General features: G+C 45.1%; 6 protein-coding genes across 6 annotated transcripts; 4 read left to right on the top strand and 2 right to left on the bottom strand.

Moving 5' to 3' along the window:
• The first annotated feature begins 98 nt into the window (after nt 1-98).
• Nucleotides 99-5,599, top strand: LOC101773155 (DEAD-box ATP-dependent RNA helicase 48). Its single transcript, XM_004954405.4, has 10 exons — nt 99-1,260; nt 1,669-1,775; nt 3,014-3,069; nt 3,164-3,388; nt 3,479-3,685; nt 3,816-3,902; nt 4,183-4,278; nt 4,359-4,574; nt 4,735-4,917; nt 5,078-5,599. Exons 1-10 carry the CDS (start codon nt 203-205, stop codon nt 5,306-5,308), a joined length of 2,466 nt encoding a protein of 821 aa, XP_004954462.1. The 5' UTR covers nt 99-202; the 3' UTR covers nt 5,309-5,599.
• Nucleotides 5,600-6,286: 687 nt separating this feature from the next.
• LOC101774784 lies at nt 6,287-7,372 on the top strand. Its single transcript, XM_022825080.1, has 2 exons — nt 6,287-6,532; nt 6,652-7,372. Exons 1-2 carry the CDS (start codon nt 6,299-6,301, stop codon nt 6,883-6,885), a joined length of 468 nt encoding a protein of 155 aa, XP_022680815.1. The 5' UTR covers nt 6,287-6,298; the 3' UTR covers nt 6,886-7,372.
• Nucleotides 7,373-8,128: 756 nt separating this feature from the next.
• LOC101772745 (V-type proton ATPase subunit F) lies at nt 8,129-10,935 on the bottom strand. Its single transcript, XM_004954404.3, has 5 exons — nt 10,776-10,935; nt 10,590-10,672; nt 9,868-9,949; nt 9,040-9,122; nt 8,129-8,495 (listed from the first exon to the last, which is right to left on the bottom strand). Exons 2-5 carry the CDS (start codon nt 10,650-10,652, stop codon nt 8,331-8,333), a joined length of 393 nt encoding a protein of 130 aa, XP_004954461.1. The 5' UTR covers nt 10,653-10,672; nt 10,776-10,935; the 3' UTR covers nt 8,129-8,330.
• An 860-nt stretch (nt 10,936-11,795) lies between these two features.
• Nucleotides 11,796-13,820, top strand: LOC101774381. Its single transcript, XM_012845760.2, has 3 exons — nt 11,796-12,015; nt 12,125-12,343; nt 13,182-13,820. Exons 1-3 carry the CDS (start codon nt 11,842-11,844, stop codon nt 13,506-13,508), a joined length of 720 nt encoding a protein of 239 aa, XP_012701214.1. The 5' UTR covers nt 11,796-11,841; the 3' UTR covers nt 13,509-13,820.
• An 89-nt stretch (nt 13,821-13,909) lies between these two features.
• LOC101772339 (remorin) lies at nt 13,910-15,878 on the bottom strand. The gene is made up of 5 exons (XM_004954403.4): nt 15,661-15,878; nt 15,070-15,120; nt 14,912-14,999; nt 14,723-14,804; nt 13,910-14,451 (listed from the first exon to the last, which is right to left on the bottom strand). Exons 1-5 carry the CDS (start codon nt 15,716-15,718, stop codon nt 14,254-14,256), a joined length of 477 nt encoding a protein of 158 aa, XP_004954460.1. The 5' UTR covers nt 15,719-15,878; the 3' UTR covers nt 13,910-14,253.
• Nucleotides 15,879-16,718: 840 nt separating this feature from the next.
• On the top strand, nt 16,719-18,915 carry LOC101771931. Its single transcript, XM_004954402.3, has 3 exons — nt 16,719-16,860; nt 16,957-17,018; nt 18,389-18,915. The coding sequence occupies exons 1-3, from the start codon at nt 16,803-16,805 to the stop codon at nt 18,509-18,511; spliced, it is 243 nt and encodes an 80-aa protein (XP_004954459.1). The 5' UTR covers nt 16,719-16,802; the 3' UTR covers nt 18,512-18,915.
• The last annotated feature ends 1,012 nt before the right edge of the window (nt 18,916-19,927 follow it).

Genomic DNA, 19,927 nt, shown 5'->3' with positions numbered 1-19,927 from the left:
CCCACTGGTCAGCTGCTTGCTTTGCGCCATCCACTTGCGGAGGCGGAAAGCTCTACCCGGGAAAGCGGAAACCAAACTGCTCGCCTCTTCAGTTCAACAGTCTGTTGCTTTTTCGCCGTCAAAACCCACAGGGAGAGAGGAAGCAGTGAGCGATAAACCCTACGCGCCGCCGCCGCCGCCGCCGTCGCTTCTCCCGCCGGCGATGGGGGGCGGACCGCGCACGTTCCCGGGCGGGCTGTCCAAGTGGCAGTACAAGCGGATGCACGAGAAGCTGGCGCGGCAGAAGCAGCACGGCCTCCTCCGCCACGAGAAGCAGCTCTACCTCGCCCGCCTCCGTTCCGAGATCCGCGCCTCCCACCTCCCAGGCGCCGCCGACCCAGCCGCGCCACCGGGAGAGGGGCCCACTTCGTCGCGCTCCCACATCCGCGCCCTCGCCGATCGATTCCGCAAGCCCGGCGCCGAGGACCTCTGGAACGAGGACGACGGGCCGCTCCGCCGCGCCAAGGGGCCGTCCACTGGGATCCCACCTGGTGGCCAGCAGCAGCAGCAATTGGACTCTGGGAAACCCCGCGGAGGAGCGAATTGGAAGGATTGGGATGATATGGCTCCGGAGCAACCCAAGCCTCGGATGGAGGCTGGAGCCAGGGGAAAGGGCCCGAGCTTGGCCGCGTTCAATTCCAAGAGGGAGTACCGAACAGTTGCCCCCTTTTGGTCGCATTGGAGTTCGCCTTCTCTCGGTTTCTTTGGTCCCAAGAGGTGTTATTCGGTGACGTCTCCATGCACGATGAGTTGGCACTTGGGTGTTGAGCTAAGGCCATTGGGTGTTGCCGGCCTTGCTAAGGCCGGGAATGGAAGAGAAGAGGCGGCATTGGCACTGTTTAATCAGGAGAGATTGTACTCGGTGGCTGCGAGGCGCTTTGGCAGGAAATGGAGACCGGATTCATCAGATGAGGATGAGAAGGGTACATCTAAACCCAAGAGGAATCTGAGGTTTGGAAAGTTTGGAGCGTCCAGCGAAGAGGATTCAGAAATTGATGAATCTGGGGACACAAGTACCATCAGGAGGAGATGGAGCAGTGCTGCTCTCAGGAACTGCGATATGAAGAAGGAAAGGCGGGTGCTCAAGTCTTATGAGGAGGAAAACAATGATCTCGCAGGTAGAATCCGAGAGCTGCGGGAGGAGATCAAAAATAGGGAGGTTCTGGGTACTGAGAGGAGGCGTTACGAGTCCAAGGGCGAATCTCTGCTTACCAGTAAAAGGTTACTCTCAGATTCATCTCTGTTTGTTACTTATCATAACAGATATTGTTTAATTTTTTGTGGACCTTATGAACTCTATAGAAAAACTCCTATCTGTATGGTTGTTCATGAAATTTAGGTAAAAATGTATTCATGAAATGCAAGGATCACATTATATGAAATATTCTAGTTTGGCTTTCTGGAGTTCCGTTTTATCTTCACGCTGACCTGTAACAGTAAAATTTAACAATAATACAAAGAGTGGAGGCAAATTCAATTACTCATCACCGCACATCCGATCCTTGCCCTTTTGATTCGAGGTTAATGAATTATTGGTGAATAATTAATTTGCTTTTTGCATGTCCTGTTCTACTTTGAAATGTATATACCATCCATACAACTAACAAGCTATGCTGTATCTGTCTTCAGATTTGATGAATGTGGTATCTCTCCTATGACGGTCCAAGCGCTTACTGATGCTGGGTATGTACAGACAACTGTGGTGCAAGAAGCAGCTCTTCCTATATGTCTTGACGGTACCATATTCATTTTACTTTCTTTACGCATGTTTTCTAACAAAAAAAAAGAAAATGAATGAACTTTGGGTTCAAAAAAAGTTGATAACATATGTGCAAGACATATAGTAGCTGTTGGACTTTCCCCACCCTCCAGTTATGAGTGAAGTTTAGGTTGCTCTCCTCATCTTATGCGTGTACATCTCACAAAAAGTAGGGTTGTTTAATCTTTGCTTGTACACTGTGATATCTTCTATGGTGGCGTTTGGATACGCGTTGGGAAAGGGATAGGGAAATAGATGGGTTACTAGTAGCTGGTTAGGACGTGGGTTATGAGATCCCTATCCCATTCCTTTGATTGGAACCTAGCAGATTGGTTTGGGAAATAATCGATGGAAAGTCAAGAAAAAGAAAAAAAAACAAGAAATCCAGGGGCAAGCCGCAGCAGAAAAGCAGCGCTGCTTCACCCTTGGGCTGCCGCCGCCACCTGCCCACCTTGTTGTGCCTCTCCAACTCCAACTACACAACACCCCGGCCTTTTTCTCGAGTCCCCACGACCCATGCCCACAAGGTGAGCGGCGGCGGCATGCGAGGAAAGTGGAGGTTCTGACCCTCCATGCAGCGACGTCAAGCGGCGGTTGCGCCTCACGCGACGGGCGAGTGCGGCCAACATGGCGGGACGAGCTGCGGTCAGCGCGACCCCAACGGCCAACGCAGTGGGGCGAGCTGTTGCCAGGCGGCCAGCGCGGCGGGGCGAGCTTCGAGGCTCGAGGTGCCCGCACGGCCAGGCAAGCTGCGGGCCGACGGCCCGCGCAGTGAGCTGAGCGCCGGCGGCTCCAGGTGCCCGCACGGCCAAGCGAGCGGCAGCTTTGTCAGCTCCGACCGGCAGATCGACGGCGGAGAGCATCAGAGCAAGCAGGCAAGCCTGTATTTCCCACCCAAACCCATCCCCCTCATCAGGATAAGATGACTGGGATATGAGAATCTCATTTCCCATTCCTGATTCTACAGTATATCCCTTTCCCACTGTCCGAACATGGGTTTGGGTATAAATCTCTCCTCATATCCCATTCCCATCCCTCATTTCCCACTTACCAAACGCCACCTATAAGCATATGGTCTATGTTGCTTGACTTCAGTTCTGCTTTTAAATAATTTCCACCTTATGATACCATTCCGTTATATCTCTGCTTGAACTATCAGAACATGTTATCACAGAAGTCATCAAATTCCTCACTTGTACTACTATATGCAAGCAGGTAAAGATGTTCTTGTCAAGGCCAAAACTGGAACAGGCAAAAGTGCAGCTTTTCTGGTAATGTTCACTCGTGATATGTTACTTTCAGATATTCTGTTTGTTTCGATGTTTTCCTGTTCAACCAATTTATTCAAAATGGATTGATAAACAGCTTCCTGCAATTGAATCAGTCTTGAATGCTATGAAGAACAATACAAATCATCGAGTATCTCCAATATTTGCTCTTGTCCTCTGCCCTACAAGAGAGCTTGCTATCCAGCTTACAGCCGAAGCAAATGTCTTGTTGAAGTACCATAAAGGAATTGGTGTTCAATCTCTTATTGGCGGCACTAGATTTAAGCTTGATCAGAAACGTTTAGAATCTGATCCATGCCAGGTTCGTCACATTTAATGACCTACTGAACATCAAGATAGAAGTACTTAACTGTTAGCCTGACCATTTTCTGTTTTCTTTTTTCCTTTCTAGATTTTAGTTGCAACACCTGGTAGACTGCTGGATCACATTGAAAACAAATCATCATTCTCTGTCCGCTTGATGGGATTGAAATTGCTTGTGTTGGATGAAGCTGATCATTTGCTAGATTTGGGTTTCCGTAAAGATATAGAAAAGATTGCTGATAGCTTGCCACGTCAAAGGCAAACATTGCTCTTTTCAGCTACTATTCCAAAAGAGGTAGTATAACCAGCATAGCTCATGTCACGAATATATAATTTTTTGTATAGCTTTGTCTGTGTAATACTATAGTTCTGGATAGGCACAATTCTAAGACCAGGAGCAATGGTTGCTATTTTGTGACTGACAGGTTCGAAGGGTTTCACAGCTAGTATTAAAGAGGGACCACGTTTTTGTGGATACAGTGGGCCTGGGAGCTGTTGAAACCCCAACTAAGGTTTCCTACTTTCTCTTCAATATACGCCTCTCTTTACCATCCTGATAAAATATTTAATATTTAATATACGCCTCTCTTTACCAATATACACTATTGGTCTAACCATTTGAATATTATACACATTTTCTTACCTTTTAGGGAAACATGAGCTGTTTTTGTAAATCATATCTTGCTTAAAATAGAAGTTTTTGATCCTCTGTTAGCCTTCATTTGTATTTTCTGTTATGAGAATAATTTTGTTTGCTCTTGATCCATTTCTACCTCCTGTTGTTAAGCTTAGGTTCAGCAGTCGTGTCTTGTGGTACCACATGAGCTGCATTTTCATATGGTTCATCACCTACTTCGAGAGCATATTGATCGTGAAGTTGATTACAAGGTTCCTCATCTCCTTTTATTCAACCAACCAGCTGTAAGAGCTTCAATGTGTTGTTTTACTAATAAATCCTCAAATCACAGGTTATTGTTTTCTGCACAACAGCCATGGTGACTGAATTTATGTATATCATGCTTCGTGATTTGAAGTTAAATGTCAGGGAAATTCACTCAAGAAAACCTCAGCTTTATAGAACTCGCATATCTGAAGAGTTCCGGGACTCTAATCGCTTAATTCTTGTAACATCAGATGTTTCTACTCGTGGGGTGAATTATCCAGATGTCACCCTTGTGATTCAGGTGGGATTCTGTTCATCATTTATGTAGTTGAACAAAGTCTAGAGAATACCATTTATTTCCCTAAGCAACTGCAGAATTGGTGTCTAACTCTTGAATACAGTTTCTTGGCTTGGCTATTCCTTGACTGTTGCAGCACTGACATACGTAGTTCTCGGATCAGGTTGGTGCTCCTCCTGATAGAGAGCATTATATCCATCGACTTGGAAGGACTGGAAGGGAAGGTAAATCTGGTGAAGGAATTATTTTGCTTGCGCCATGGGAAGAGTATTTCATGAATGAGATAGGTGATCTTCCAATTGAGAAGTATCCAGCACCAGACATTGATCAGGAGATGAAACAGAAGGTCCGAAATACTCACTTTGCTTGTTGCCTTCTTGTTATCTTGTACTTATCATGTCATGCGGTCATCTCATCATGCAATTCATTGCTAATGCTCCGTGTTGTCAGGAAAATTCATTTAGAATAGTGCTTGCATATTTACAGCTTTTTGTTTTGCATTGCAGGTTGATGATTCGATAAAAATCGTTGACATGAGCATCAAAGAAGCAGCGTACCATGCGTGGCTTGGGTACTACAACTCAATCGCTGACATCGGTAGAGACAAAACCATGCTTGCTGACCTAGCAAACCGGTTTGGTGCTTCGATCGGTTTGGAGAAACCACCAGCGCTATACCGGAAAACCGCCCTGAAAATGGGGCTGAAGGATGTCCCTGGGATTCGAATAAGGAAATAACCTGTTCCTCTGTTGAGCGCAGCACGTATTTCTTTCTGTATTCCCGTAGCTTTTATCCTAGTCTACAAATTTGACTCTCATGGATGTGTAGTATATGCTGTTTTTTTTTTCACCGAAGTGACATTTGTGCACTGAGCTTCCTGTTGGGCGCTATACCGTTTGAATAAAACGGGTCTAGTGGCATTATGTATATCAGTCGGCGTTCTAGTCTTGTGGCATTATGTATATAGTCCAGTGTGAATGTGAAAGCATGTAGACTATCAGAGAGGAGGATGTATCGTTTTCCATTTCTGTACATATCTTTAAAAATAATCTAATAAATTTTGCTATGCACATAAGTATAGAGAGTTATGTTGAGATACCACTTTAATTAACTTCCATAAATGTTTCGCCGTTAGCATGCTACCACTTTACATCTCGCTACAGATACATGCATGCAAATATTTGATTCGAAGTAGCACATCACTCTCTTTTTTTCAAAAAAAAAAAATGTAACACAGCACTCCAACTGTTTGTGCAGAAGCTGGCTTCACCATCTTCTGACATCCTGGGCTCCGGGAGATCGCTGCTGAGGGTTTGCCCGCACAAATGGAGTTCATACTGCAAAAAACATGAGGAAAAATCATTGAAGTGCACGAAGATACAGTTTAACAGCTAACACGTAATTTGAATTCATCGACATGGATAAAGAAACAGTTTAAGTGCGAACAAACCATGATGTATCCTTCTCATAGTATGACCCATATGTCAGGTAGCCACAATTGCCATTACAACCCACTCTGCCTTATCAGCTTGTGCTTCATCAAGTCCTTATGGGTGGACCCTCTCCTTGTCTTCAGGCATTCATAGGGAACTGGAAAACAAGCATAAGTAGTATGTTACCAACCTACCAAATCACATTCACTTTCAAATATACTATGTAATCATATTTACCTTCTTTTGCGACTTGTGCCATATGCGTGAGATGTTCAAACATACCCTTCCCTAGAGATGGACGACTACCGTTTTGACAGGGTTCATCTCAAGTGGCTACCAAAGCTCATGATGCTCACCCTTGACATGTGGATCTCTCAACAAGATCCCTTGTCTTTCGGTTATGTTCCACTCCTCAGGAGTCTGAGCCTTATTAACACCGGCCTTTCCTGGCACAAGATGCTTAAGCTGAGTGATTTCCTTGGCAATGTCACGATCAGTTCTCTACAATTGAACTTCAAGAGCGAAAAGGTTAGTCAAGGTGACAGTTTCCTTGGCGATTCCTTTTACTTTCTTTGATCATGTTGTCTTCAGGTTCAATGTAACCTTTGTTGTGGTTAACATATTTTGCACGTGTTCATCTTTTGCAGATCTGGGTTCTACCAGAAGGTCCAAAAGAATTGTTACCTGTGTTCCGCAAACTAAGACTTGTGGATCTGGTCAATATCTCTGAAGAATGTGATCTGAATTGGACGATGTTCATTCTCCAAGGTGCACCCTTCCTTGAGGAGCTGCGCATCACTGTTCGGGATCATTTCTGTGAAATGTTGGTGGATGAGGAGCTTAGGGCACAATACGCATATAGTACAGAGAAGAAGGTGTAGATCGGGAAGGAGCCACATCTGATTTCAAGCACCACAAGCTAGCTGTGCTCAAAGTCTTCGGGTTTCGACCAGAAGACAAGTTCGTGATGCATGCCAGAAGTGTCATCAAAGCAGCAGTGAATCTAGAGGATATATTTCTGTTTAACAGGTTGGTGTGCGAGATGTGCAAGCATGATTTTCCAAGGGCATCCAGATCTCCATGGCCAAAGAAGCAGAGGTTTTCACCAGTGGGACCAACTCGTTTGCTGTGATTCACTTCCCGAGTTTAAGCAGCAATTAGTGCGGTAGAAAGTCTTATTTTGGTTTGTGGATCAAGTTTTAGAGCAGCCATCAGTAACTCTCTTTTAGGTAATGCATTTTGCCATCTGAAAAAAATAATAATTGCAATGTGTCTTGACCCTTGGCTGCCAAGCTTGGTTGTTTGAGATGGGGTGTAATTTGTACAAATTATCAGACTTATTTAATTGGTACTGTTTGGATTCAAGAATTCAGTGGTGTTGATGCGCCTTCTAATTGTTTAATTTGTACTTTTCAGAGATCCAGTGGCCTGGCAATATGATCCTAAACGATAGCAAAAGTTGAACAAATTGCTCTCTCTGTTAACTACTCCACAGTCCACTTGCTGTCGCTCTTTGAAGAGCCTTTGACCTTTATTGGTGATTTCCTCAAAAGAAATTTTTAGCTGTGGGAACAAAACTTGATATCCATCTTAGTGTCTTACAGCTCCGCGTCGTGTATGCATCCACCACCATATTGTTATTCACTTCCCCAGTTCGAGCAGTGATTAGTGCGCTAGGTCTTGTTTGGTGTTTCTAGATTAAGTTTGATAGCAGCTGTCAGTTGTTCAGCTGCAGATCTTTACCTTTGGGCTTTGGCCGAGCTTAAATTCTATCTATATTGTGTAGTTCTAAAAATGTTTTACAGGTCTGTGTCTTATACATAATTTTATCCACTGCTCAACCTATATTATGTAGTCGTAAAAATGCTTTACAAATCTGTGTCTTATACATAATTCTTTTATATCTCTTCTACAAATGTAACACGCGAATAGGCTAATGATTAACCTTCTTTCTGAAGCAATGCATCCTTTTATTATTTCGAGTCGTGCAAATAACCGGGGGCCCTTGTATTGTATCCCTAATCTGCAAGCAACTAGAAGGAACCCGAAGTTACAGGTCAAAGGAGCATCAGGTTGGTCAGATCAGATCATCCGTGAAGGCCAGGCCAGACAGGGAGCGGTCACTGAATCAACGTGGGATTTGCATGTTATTCAACAGTCAAGATTACAATATGAATATGCAGCGAAGTGAAGTTACTCAAAAAAAATTACCAGTGACCGAATCTCATTCAAATACAAAAAAAGGTTATGCTATTTTCATAATGGTGGTAGGTTTTATTAAATGGCCCAACATAATATGAACAAGATACATGAAGGCATCTGACTTTTATCGCCGATCGGACGCCACTGATTCAGCAGAAAATAGATACTTCACGCGAGAAAGAACTGAGTCATGCGCTGGATCATATGGATGATCCTTCGATGGGATCTCCAGTATAGCAGGAACAGGTTTGTTGTAGCCATCTACCAAGAACCTTATCATGTTTGCAACCTGACAAACACAAATTAAACAATTCAGAAAATGACCAACGCATTTCAATTGTTGCAGAAATATGCACAATGCAAAAGCTTAAAATGTTTTCGATGCATTTATAGTTCCTATGTATCTTACTAAAAATAGGAGCCACAGTTCTGCAAACTGAGCAAGCACTTCATTAAAACTAGGCCCAATGAAAGGTTTAAGCAGATTGACTAATTGCACCTGCAGGGACATAAAGCTCAGATGCAGGTGGAAGTTCTAGAAGGCCTTGTAAACGCATGTTGACACATTTATTCATGTTGACAAAAAGCACATAATCAACTAACCCTAAGGGAATTAGGTTTTCTTTAAATAATGGTTGTTGTGCTCTGTGCTGCATTATATCACTGAAATTTACCCTAAGAAGGCCGCATTTTAATGTGTTTAGAATTTGAGAACAAATTCCTGGAACAAACTCATTTGCCAGCATTTTAAGGCCACAATTTAGCTCCGATGATCCCTTCATGATACAAAAGAATAAACAGCTCGAGAAAAAAATATTAAACCAACTACTTACATATTGGCTGATGAGCACAATTGCAATGTCCTCTCTTGCGGTGAACTCCTTAAATGCATCTTCAATTTGTTTAACTGTTGTTTCTGTAGCATATAATGACATAAACTCCAAGGGTTACTCAAATACTAATTAGTAAGCGCACAGGTTGTTACCATCTAACAAAATAAGAGTATAAATAAAGCAAAAGTTATTGCTATGAAATCAGCATTTCGAATAAATTCATGAAACAATCACAAAATGGTGAGCTGACGAATAAAAATCAGTTGTCCCAAAGGTAAAACTTTCATCATTCAAAAAGGTATACTAGATGCCAAAGAAAAACAGAGGTGTCCATTGGTCTATTGTCCAAGCAATGTTAAAAATCAAAGCTCAAAAATATTAATAAACCAGTTTGCAAGTTTGGATATCTTCCAGAACATAATTTTCAGCTCGTTGACATAATTTAGGTCTGAAAGGTTAGATAAACGGGCATTGGAATTCACAAACGATAATGCAAATGTTTCAGCCTAATTTATTGGCACAAATCCACCACATAAAACCTTACTAAGCAGGAATGTGGATTCCTAAAGCACATCTGCCAGCAAACTGATACTATGATAAATTGAGTGACACGCCATTTTCCTGTGAGCTCACTATATCAAAGAGCTTTCAAGATTCATCAGGTTGAACATTTACCTCTATATCAGTAATATGGAACAGTGGACATGATGCGTATGATATTGTGTCACAGTTAACAGCATTATCATGTAAAAGTTAGGCAAGTTCAAACTACCATATATCAATGGACAACTTAAAAGACTTCACATATCAACAAGTTCGAGGAATTACTGTTATCGACAATAAGATAATTTGTTTTCTTCCTGAGATCTACATTGCCAACTCCAGCCAACAAAAAGCCAGTCACCGTGTCCTGCAAATAACGTGGGCATAATAAATCACTCCCACCATATAACTCTGATAATGTACTGAGATCAAATAAAAAGAATCCTGGCTTTACAGAATAAAAATAAAATGTGGATTTTCTTAAGGTGACATATGACAGGTCTTAAGATCAAATAAGAAACTTATCCTCATATAATGATGCTGATTGGAGAGCTACTGCCTACTATGAGGAGTTATCTCAGTGCCAGTAAAGTTTTGGAGCATATGTGAAGCAAGAATTGGAACCATTACGGATCTCAGTAACCATTTGATTTGAACATCAGCTGTGTTTGTGCGGTAACCTGACAATTACTTGTGCTTCAGCCGGGAAGCAATAATGCATGGACAATGAGTTCCGTAATACAAGAATCGATCGACAGATCCGGTGCCGAACAGCTAAGCAGCAGTATGTTTCTCGGTTAACAAAAGCCAGTAATTTCAAGCTAGTAGCAAGAAAGGTCAGGGATCCCTTTTCGTTCAGAGCTTCCTCCTACGGATCTCTACCAAAGAGAAGTATCATACACGTCTTTCTCCTCAGCTATTTGACAGCATAGCATCGCCGGGTCAAATAAGCAAACATCCCGACTAATCCGACGGAAGGGGACGAAAGTTGGGGGGCAGTGAGCTACCTCATCGGCGATGATGGCGATTAGCGCAGAGCTGTTGGTCGGGATGTTGGCCCTCCCCGCCATTGCCGCCGCCTCCCTCCTTCCTGCGCAATGGGAATCGCAAACAAGACATTTGGATCAGAGAAGAAATCGCGGGAGGAGAAGGTCAGCGGTTGGTAGGCGGAATCCGCCAATTCAAGATTGGACCTCACGAATCAGGAATCCACGAGCGGGCGTGGAGACGGAAAATCCGGCGCGAGATCGATCGATCAAACGACTTGTCCCGCGGCGTGGATGGATCAACAAGTCTGATCCAGTATTATTTTGCTTATTATTATTTTATTTTGGCTGCCTGATGATGACGGTGCTGCAGGTGGTGGGCCCCGTATGGAAGAGGGGAATCACATCCACAAGCTTGTCTGTATTGGAGTAGGTACTCGTGGATTGCTCCGTGCCGCTCAATACGCTCCGATCCGTGCAGGTGTTGTTTTATTCATATGTGCATAATAATATCTATTTATTAATAAAAAATTAAAATGATCTCCAATTTGGAACGGAAGGAATAGCTGTTAAGCGTGTCCAGCTACAACACAAATTCTTCTTCCTTTTTTCAGGACGAGGAGCAAGACTAACATCCCTTCTCTTGTTCGTTTATTAGTTTTCTTTAGATGAATTTTTTGCCCAAACATGCTAAAATTTATCTAGTCTGTCTAACCATCTGTTTTGGAGTAAGTATTCCTACATATTTCTAATTAATAATACACTTCGATCCATGCACATCTGTATGCAAGCGTTTTATGCAGGTGGCGATGTGGCATCCGTATCTAACTGTCTGCACATATTGTTCAGGCCATTTGTTTGGTAATTCCTCTTCATTTACAACGAGGGGCAAGACTGCATCTTCTTTTTTTAATGTTACTTTAATTTTTCAGAGAAAGAGTGCAAGACTAAATAATCAGTTTGCTAAAAAAATAATAAATAAAAAGTTCGCTCTTTGGAGGATCGCTTTTCATTGAGAAAGAGTGTTTTTCTTTTCATTGAGAAAAAAAACAAAAAAAAACTATCTACTTCTTCAGCTAAGGCCCAGAAAGAAGATAATAGGGCACTGAACTGAAGCCACTGGCCCAGAAGGGCCCATCCTGGCCCAAGGCCGCCGCCTCCACCATTCCCCACTCCTCCTCTCTCTCATCTCTGCCCCTGACCCAGTGATCCCTCTCCATAAAAATTTCCCCAGCCCCGCCCTTCCCTCGCGCCCAATTCGCACCGCACCGCCATGGCGAAACCCTCCGCCGGCTTGCACACCCCGCGCCCCTCCGCGCTCCGCTCCTCCTCCTCCTTCCCCTCCACCCGCAGCTCCGTGGGGTCCACCTCCTCGTCGTCGGCGGCCGCCGCATCGAAGCTCCCCGTCGCCGCCGCCGCCCCCCGTGACTTCGCCTCCAACGCCAAGGTAACCTCCCACCCAACCAGCAAGCTCCGCGCGCACCTCCTTCTCTCAACTTGGCGTTCGCTTTTCACCGCCTAACAACTATCCTTCGCCTCTACCCCGTGATGATCAGGTGGTGGCCAAGTGCCTGGCCTACGACGACGACGACATCGCCCTCGCCGCCGCCACGCTGTCTCCGGATGCCGTGCCAGAGGGGAGGCTCGTCGCTCAGGAGGAGGACCTGGCGTCGCTCCTCGAGCTGCCGGATCCCGACGTCTCCGGCGACACCTCCGTCATCTCTGCTGCTCCTGATGACGCGCTGATAGCTTCCGCCGATTCCTGTGTCACCGAGGTGGGTGGGGATCGATCGCGACCTGTTGAATTCGAACTGCTTCTGAGATTGGTTAGCGCCGCAAATTTTGGGTGCGTGTTTGGTGTTTTCGGTTTGAGTTCCGGTGCTACTGCGGTGTTGATCGCCACCAACGATTTGCATCTGAGTTCGTTCTCGAGTTTTGACATTTGAAATTTGAAACCCGTTCTGGTAATTTGGTACGCGGCTCCTAATTGGGAATTTGGGAACGGAGTTTTGGCGTTTCAAATTTGGGTTCGTGTTGGGCTTTTTTAGAGAGGAATTGGGCTTTTGAACGGGAGGGGTTCCGTCTGAATTCGAGCGTCCGGGCCAATTCGAATTTCCGCTGCTTCTCCAGTTATGCCTTGGAAATTTGGGATGTCGAGCTCTAATTCGGGTTTCCATTTTAATTTGAATGCATTCGCTTGAATTTCTCAGTTCGCGGCCCGCGCCCGAATTTTTGCTAATCGATTCTCTTGGGACTCTTATCAATAATTAATCCTCTCCTCGATTTGAGTTCATTCTCAGGTTTTGGCGCATGCTGCTTCTATTTGGTTGTCATTTCAGTCGTTCGCGCTGGGTTTCGAATTCGGAAGGTTTCCGGGGTGTCCGACCCATTTCAATTCCTGTCGCATCTCAGTTTCGCTTTCGAAATTGAAGTCGCTGAAATTTTGTACGCGATGTGAAATCGGGTTTTCATTTTGGATTTTAATGCGCTCGTGTTTCGAATTTCAGAACTCGCGCTCGAATGTTAGGCTAATTGGTTCAGTTTGTGCTTTTGTCCGTTTTTGGTCGTTCGAAATTCAAAACTCCTGACGCCTGCGATTTCGCTGATCCACAGGTGCCAGCTCGCGCGGACTCCACCCACGACAGCGAGGCGCCTCTCCCGGAGGAGATCAACGTCGTCCTGGCCGAGCTCCACGGCGCCAGCGGCCTCAGCCCGCGCTCCAAGCGCCTCCTGACCGCGCTCGCCGAGGCCGCCGCTTTCGAGCTCGCCCCCTCAGCCACCGCCCGCCGCCTTCGCTGCGCCGCCTTCTGGGGCAAGGTGCGCGTGGCGGTCCTCGCCGGGACGCTCGCCGCCGTGGTCGTCGTCGACGTGGCTCTCGGTGCCTACCTCTACGCGCGCCGCGTGAACGACCGGTACTACCACGTCCTGCCCCCCACCTGATCCGACCGCCGCCGCGCTCTCTCCCGGCACGCTGCTGCTTCGTCACGTTTAGGTGCAGTATAGACATAGTAGCTGATGTTCCTATTTAATTGTTAATTTCTGTGGTTATTAATTCTGGTTACATTGGTACAAGTTTCCCGTCACCGTCACATTGCTGGTATAGCTCAGATAAGCAGATCTGGAAACGAGTAGGTGAGTGAATCCCGTGGTTCGTCAGTTTACTGTATGGAACTGATCACTTGCGTTGCATTGATCTGTATACAGTAGCATGCATCCTGTGCTGTTCTGATCCCCGCTCTGCACCAGCACCAAATCAGTTTTCTTCATTTGCCATGCAAACCGAAGCAACGTTCAGAGGACTACAGGATGCACACATGCAGTTATGCTACAGGCTTTTCACATTTGAAATTTTTTTTCGGTAGTTACAATACATACAATTACACCTCACTGCGCAGGCAAAGCCACAAGCACGCACATCTTCAGCAAACAATACACACAGCAGAACAATAGCCAAGATGCCGAAAACATACACACACGAAAACAAGCCAAAACTGCAAGTGATGAACTACTTCCCACCATAAAGCGTTCTGTTCTGCTCATGCCATTCCAGGCAGAACCGAAGAGTTGAACCTCAGATGCTGTGAAGATCAAATTGCTTCTTCAGGCTCTCGCACCTGGTCGCTTTCAGGGCGTGCAAGAGCATGACTGAACTGTATGATACACTGCGTTCCTCACCAGTCACCAGCTAGAAACAGCCCAGGAATTTCTTTGCTGGGGTGGTCCCTTTGGATCGGTGCTTGGCCGCCATGTCCTCATACTTGAGAATTGCCTCGTGTCGCATGGCCTCGACCGCCGCGCGCTTCTCTTCAGCCTCCTTGTGGATGGCCGCAATCTGGTTCCTCATCTTCTCTGCGTACTCCGCCTTCTTCTTCTCCAGCTTCTCCTGAAATCGGCACACATATGGATCCATTCAGACACAATTAGACAATTCTCTGTATCTTGGTTTTCTGCATGCTTCTGTATCTTTTGACTAGAGTTTTGGTCAGAATTTCAGAACTAGTTTAAAATGCATGTCCGGTGATTAACTTCAGTGTCACCAAGCTGAGTAGCGCTGGTGCCACAATCATCTATGACTCTTGTTATGGGCGTTGGACAGAGTGACATAAGCATAACTCCAGTTAAGTGCCTTATGATTTTGCGGAAAATATTCAGACCTCTCGTGTTCGAAGCTTTGCTTCCACAGCCGCCTTCTTTGTGTTCTCCCACGACATGATGGATGACATCTTCTTCTGAGCCCTGCGATGGAAATTGCGAGCAAAAACACAGTTACGCACAGTTTGGCTAAACATTCTGACGGTTCTTCCAGGCACAGTAGCATAGTTCGGGCGGGCATGGCCACTCACTTGTTCTCGGCTTTGCTCTTCTCGCTCTCCTCCCAAGCCTTGATCATCGACAGCTTCCTGTCCATCTCCACCTTTGCAAGAACGGCATCTGCATATTTCTCCGTGTTATCCACAATGTATCATCGTAGCGAAAGATGATTCGTGCAAGCATTATATACCTCTGTCAGCCGGAGCTGCTGCTGCATTGTCAACTGGAACTGGAGGTCCACCTGCACATTGAGAGACATGGGTTAGCACAATCCAGCCCAGTTGTAGTGCTGAAGCAACTGATGTATAGTATAGCTCTTGGAACGTTGACAAATTAATCCTGATGCATTTTTTTTCTTTCAGAAACAAATCCTGATGGTTATTTTTAGCAAAGCTACTTGTGTTCGAATTTTTCTTTTAGCAAAGCTACTTGTGTTCTATCAGACTGGCCGAACGCCTGAATGAATTCATGTACAGCAAATTGCAGAGCTAGAACAAATATAAACATCATATTGACAGGCTCGAAGCTGGAGCAGATGTCTTGTTCCGTTTTCTAATCACGTCTTACGAGAGTCATTTTCGAATCTAAATGATATAAATGCTGGTCTGATGAACAAGGGTGCCTGCAGGGGCATTTCGACCTCAGGTTAGTCACTTGTCTGAATCGAAAAGGAGCTAGCATGAAAGATGCCTGAACATGACCAACAAAAATACCAAGAGAGAAAGAGAGATGCAAGGAAGTTTGCGCTAGCAGAGAGCAGAGGGGCAGTGAAGTGTCTTACTCTTGGCTCCGGCCGCCGGCGCCACCATATCCGCATTCGTCGCCTCCTTGGGCTCCATGGACCTCTCTCTCCCCTGGCACGAGCTAAGACTGACACGAAGAACTGCTAACCTCCCTCTGCCCCTTTTAGAAGCCTTAATGCTGAGTAGCAGTAGAGCTTACGCGTTACACTAATCAAAGACATCTTTTGGAAAGAGGAGAAAAGAAATGCTTTTGTCTCGGTGGTGGTGGTGGTGGCGGCAGGAAAGCGCGGGCAATCGCCATGACTAAAATAAAACCAGGCAGGCTTAGGGGTGTTTGGGAGGAGGGGGCTAAATTTTAGCCCCCGTCACATCGAATGTTTGGACACTAATTATGAATATTAAACCTAGACTAATTACAAAACTAATTACACAACCCCTAGGCTAAATCGCGAGACGAATCTATTAAGCTAATTTAGTCCATAATTTGACAATGTGGTGCTACAGTAACCATTCGCTAATGAGGGATTAATTAGGCTCAATAAATTCGTCTCGTGATTTAGCCTAGGGGTTCTGCTATTAGTTTTGTAATTAGCTCATATTTAGTCCTCCTAATTAGCATCCGAACATCCGATGTGATAGGACTAAAGTTTAGCCCCTGTCTCCCAAACACCCCCTTAATCCTTTGTGGAGGGAGGGAATGATGGCTGCCACGTTGTCACCGTCCCACCCGCCACGCGTCCGAATGATTCGCCGTGCGGGGCCTACATGGATGTCGGCCGGAGCTACGTGTCTCGAATCGGCGGCCACGTCGCCGTATCTCGAGCCCTTGATCTCGTCTTTTCTCGCAACCGGCCATCGTCCTCGTCACGTGACGTCGCTATCGACGAACCTCCTGACGGTGACATCCGTGGACCTTCCAGTGTGGGCTCGGAAGTCTCCATACCGCCATACGGGCTGAGTAGTAGTTGGGCCTTAAGATGAGCAAGCCCAGATAGTATCAGGGCCCAGTAACTCGAGAAAAAAAGATAGTAGCAGGGCCCGTTGGATGACTTACCGACCCAAGCCCAGCAACGACGGTCCACGGGAACGAAAGGAAAAGGTGGCTAGGGTTTGGTCTCGCCTCCTCACTCTCCTTTGCTGTTGTCCTCCCGGCGGTGCGGTTGGCGGCGACGGAAGGAAGATGTCGAAGAAGAACAGTCTCGCCAAGAGGAAGAAGCAGTACGAATTCGACCTCAAGAGTACGATCTCTCCACTCTCTCTCGTTTCCTCTCTTCTGTTCGAGTAGTGGTTCTGATTTGGTGCTTCGGTGCCTCGGCTGTGGTGGGGATGTGCAGGGGAGAAGGAGGCCAAGGAGCAGCAGGCCAAGAAGCTGCAAGCCAAGAAATCCAAGATGAAGGTACCAATCCCACTGCTGTGCGGCCTTCCAGTTTCGCTATTTCAACTAGTTCTTCCTGCGGTGTGTTGGCCGACAAGCTCTAGGATTACTGATGTTGACTAGTAAATGTAGATTACTGATTGTTGACACCACTGGATGCCTTTGTGCGTGAAATTAGCATCCGGCGTTTCACAATGCTATATTACTGATTGTTGACACCACTGAATGCCTTTTGTGCGTGAAATTAGCATTTGGCGTTTCACAATGCTGTAGAGCAGTTGAGGAGTTTGATTTTCCAGTTATTTACCTGAATAGAGATACAAAAGAATAATCCAACTAGGAGGCTAGTTAATTGTCTGATTTTCCTTGAAACTGGCCATGATCATGATCATTTGGGTCTCAATGCTCCAGCGACAGGTACACCTGTGACAGACTAAACACTCCACAGGTGTGTAAAATAGTAAGTGTGGTTATCCCTTTCTTATGAGATTCCGGGAAAGATTTACAATAAAACATTTCTAGTCTTTCCCAAACCGTTCAGTCTTTTCCAAACCCTTATTCTCAAATCTTAAGGCATCATGTTTATACTCTGAGTGCATTTTCCCTTCCTGGATCCATCAATAAGGAACAGTGATTCTGTCCCTCAACTTGACCAAAGGAATAGGCAGCCTGGCATTTTCTTAAAATACATAACTAAGAATTTTCTTTTGATGTTGTTTGAAAAGCTGTTCACTGGTCACTGGACATGCTTTGGAATTACATTTAGATGCTTTGATCATTACCTAGGTTTCATTTATCTGTTATCTATTTTTCATAGGCCCTGTTTTGCTGCCATGGACAGTTGAGTAGTACTAGGAACCAGTGGTGTGTTTTAGGTTGTTAATAACAACCTTTACTCCTATGTTCTTTCTAGGTGTTATCTTGCTTGTGCTATTCAGTATTATTTCTAACTTTCTACTGATCTGAAGTTTGCCTGTTTACAATTTGAAATACCTGGCGCCAAGTTATTTGTGCCAGCTATATGATCTGTGTTCGTTCTGGCCACTTTGTTATCTTTGATTATGCCATCTGATATGCTGCAAACAGGTTGCTCGTGCTAGGTCCAGAGAAACATTGCTAATCTGCTGTATTCTAAAACCGTAGCTGTAATTCTTGGGTAGCACCCGGTGACAATCCATCATCGGAGTTGAAGATTTGTGTCTGGCCATCATGTAATTTAATTGTCTAGTCAATTTATGGAGTGGTGACTTCTCTACTTCAGTTTTTCCCCTTCTAGCTCTTCAAATCTCACTGTGCTTGTTTGGATTTGCACTGTTGCTTGTTTTAATACCTGGACTGCCTAAGTGTGCAACATATGTGTTAATGCTGTTCTCTACCCTCTGTTTGTTCAGATAGATGGTGGTGATAAAAAAAGAAAGGGTGGTCAATTTAAGGTTGGCAAGAAAAAGGTGAAGACAAAACTTTCAGCCTTAGCGAAAGCCAAAGCTGCTCAAGCCATGGAGGTCGACAAGTGAAGCGGCTCTGGAGCTTTTGCAGCGTATAATATGCATTACACTAGCTAAAGTGCTGAGATGATGCTGAATTTCTGAGCGAAATGACAAAGTTTTGTGCTCAGATGGATAGCATTTGACTGGACCAGATTGGAACCATGTACCCCTTTGCCTTTCTGTTGCTGCTTCGTGTACTCCTGTAGTGGTAGACTAGTAGTAATAAAGTATAAATGAGTCTTTTTTTTGTGTCTCAAAAGAGTGTTAGCCTGGATCTCTGATCTATGCTCTTTTATTTGCTTGGAAGCAGCCAGCTTTTGCCGGTGTCAATCCCTCAGTGTTGTGTTGTGTGGCCACAGTGAATCATTCCATGGTTTCCTTGCCTGTCCAGCAACTCAATGTTGGCAAATGATGCGTGCTCTTTTTCATCAGTTTTCTTTCCTTCCTGTTCTCCAACTATTTCAGATTGAAAAATTCCTCTGTAAATTGCTACTAGGAATGCCCCATTGTTTGTGGTATACTGCTAATCAATCTGGTATGCGTGTGGTATCACACGCCAGCATTTTGTCCTGTTGCTGGTTGCAAGCTGTTGTTTAATGTTACTCCTCGGAAGTAGCGACGAGGTGTCGAAAGCGGCCTGGCACATGGTCAGCTTCAAGCTGTACTCCATTGGAACTTACCGGACGCGAGTACGTGATGCTCATGTCATCACTTCGCTTCACTTCACTTGCTTGGGTCCATTTGCCTGCCGTGCCGTGCCGTGCCTTTGGACTTGTTCTTCTTCTTCTTGTCATTTCAGGGTAAACCGTTTGTGAGAAAGGAGTTGGGGTACCTTCGGCCGTCTTGAATTTCGGTGCTCCGTTCCATTCCATAGCAGCAACTCTCATCGATTGAAAAAAAATGCATGCTCATCCATGGATAAACATCTATTAGGAGAAGGGGGTGTTTGGATACGAGGTGTTAAACTTTAACAGTGTCACATCGGATGTTCGGATACTAATTAGGTGCACTAAACATGAGCTAATTATAAAACTAATTGCAGAACCCTGTGCTAATTTGCGAGACGAATCTATTAAGCCTAATTAATCCATCATTAGCAAATGGTTACTGTAGCACCACATTGTCAAATCATGGACTAATTAGGCTTAATAGATTCGTCTCGCGAATTATACTCCATCTGTGCAATTAGTTTTGTAATTAACCTATGTTTAATACTCCTAATTAGCATCCAAACATCCGATGTGATAGGTGTTAAACTTTAACAGGGTGTTCCCAAACACCCCCTAATCTGCCTGAACTGAACAGGTGCTAGCAAATATCTCTTTTTGATGGTAATAGCCTGCTCATCTATATCTGGGTGTGGGTGGCTTCACAGCCCAATTATTACTGTCATCCTAGCTTACGCGTCAACAAACGATGTGTCTCTGTCTCCGTACCCGGTCA

This window comes from Setaria italica, chromosome I, assembly GCF_000263155.2.
Source record: "Setaria italica strain Yugu1 chromosome I, Setaria_italica_v2.0, whole genome shotgun sequence".
NCBI classification, from domain to species: domain Eukaryota; kingdom Viridiplantae; phylum Streptophyta; class Magnoliopsida; order Poales; family Poaceae; genus Setaria; species Setaria italica.
Note: the sequence above shows the minus strand (reverse complement) of the source record. Positions and strands in the feature narration are given on the sequence as shown.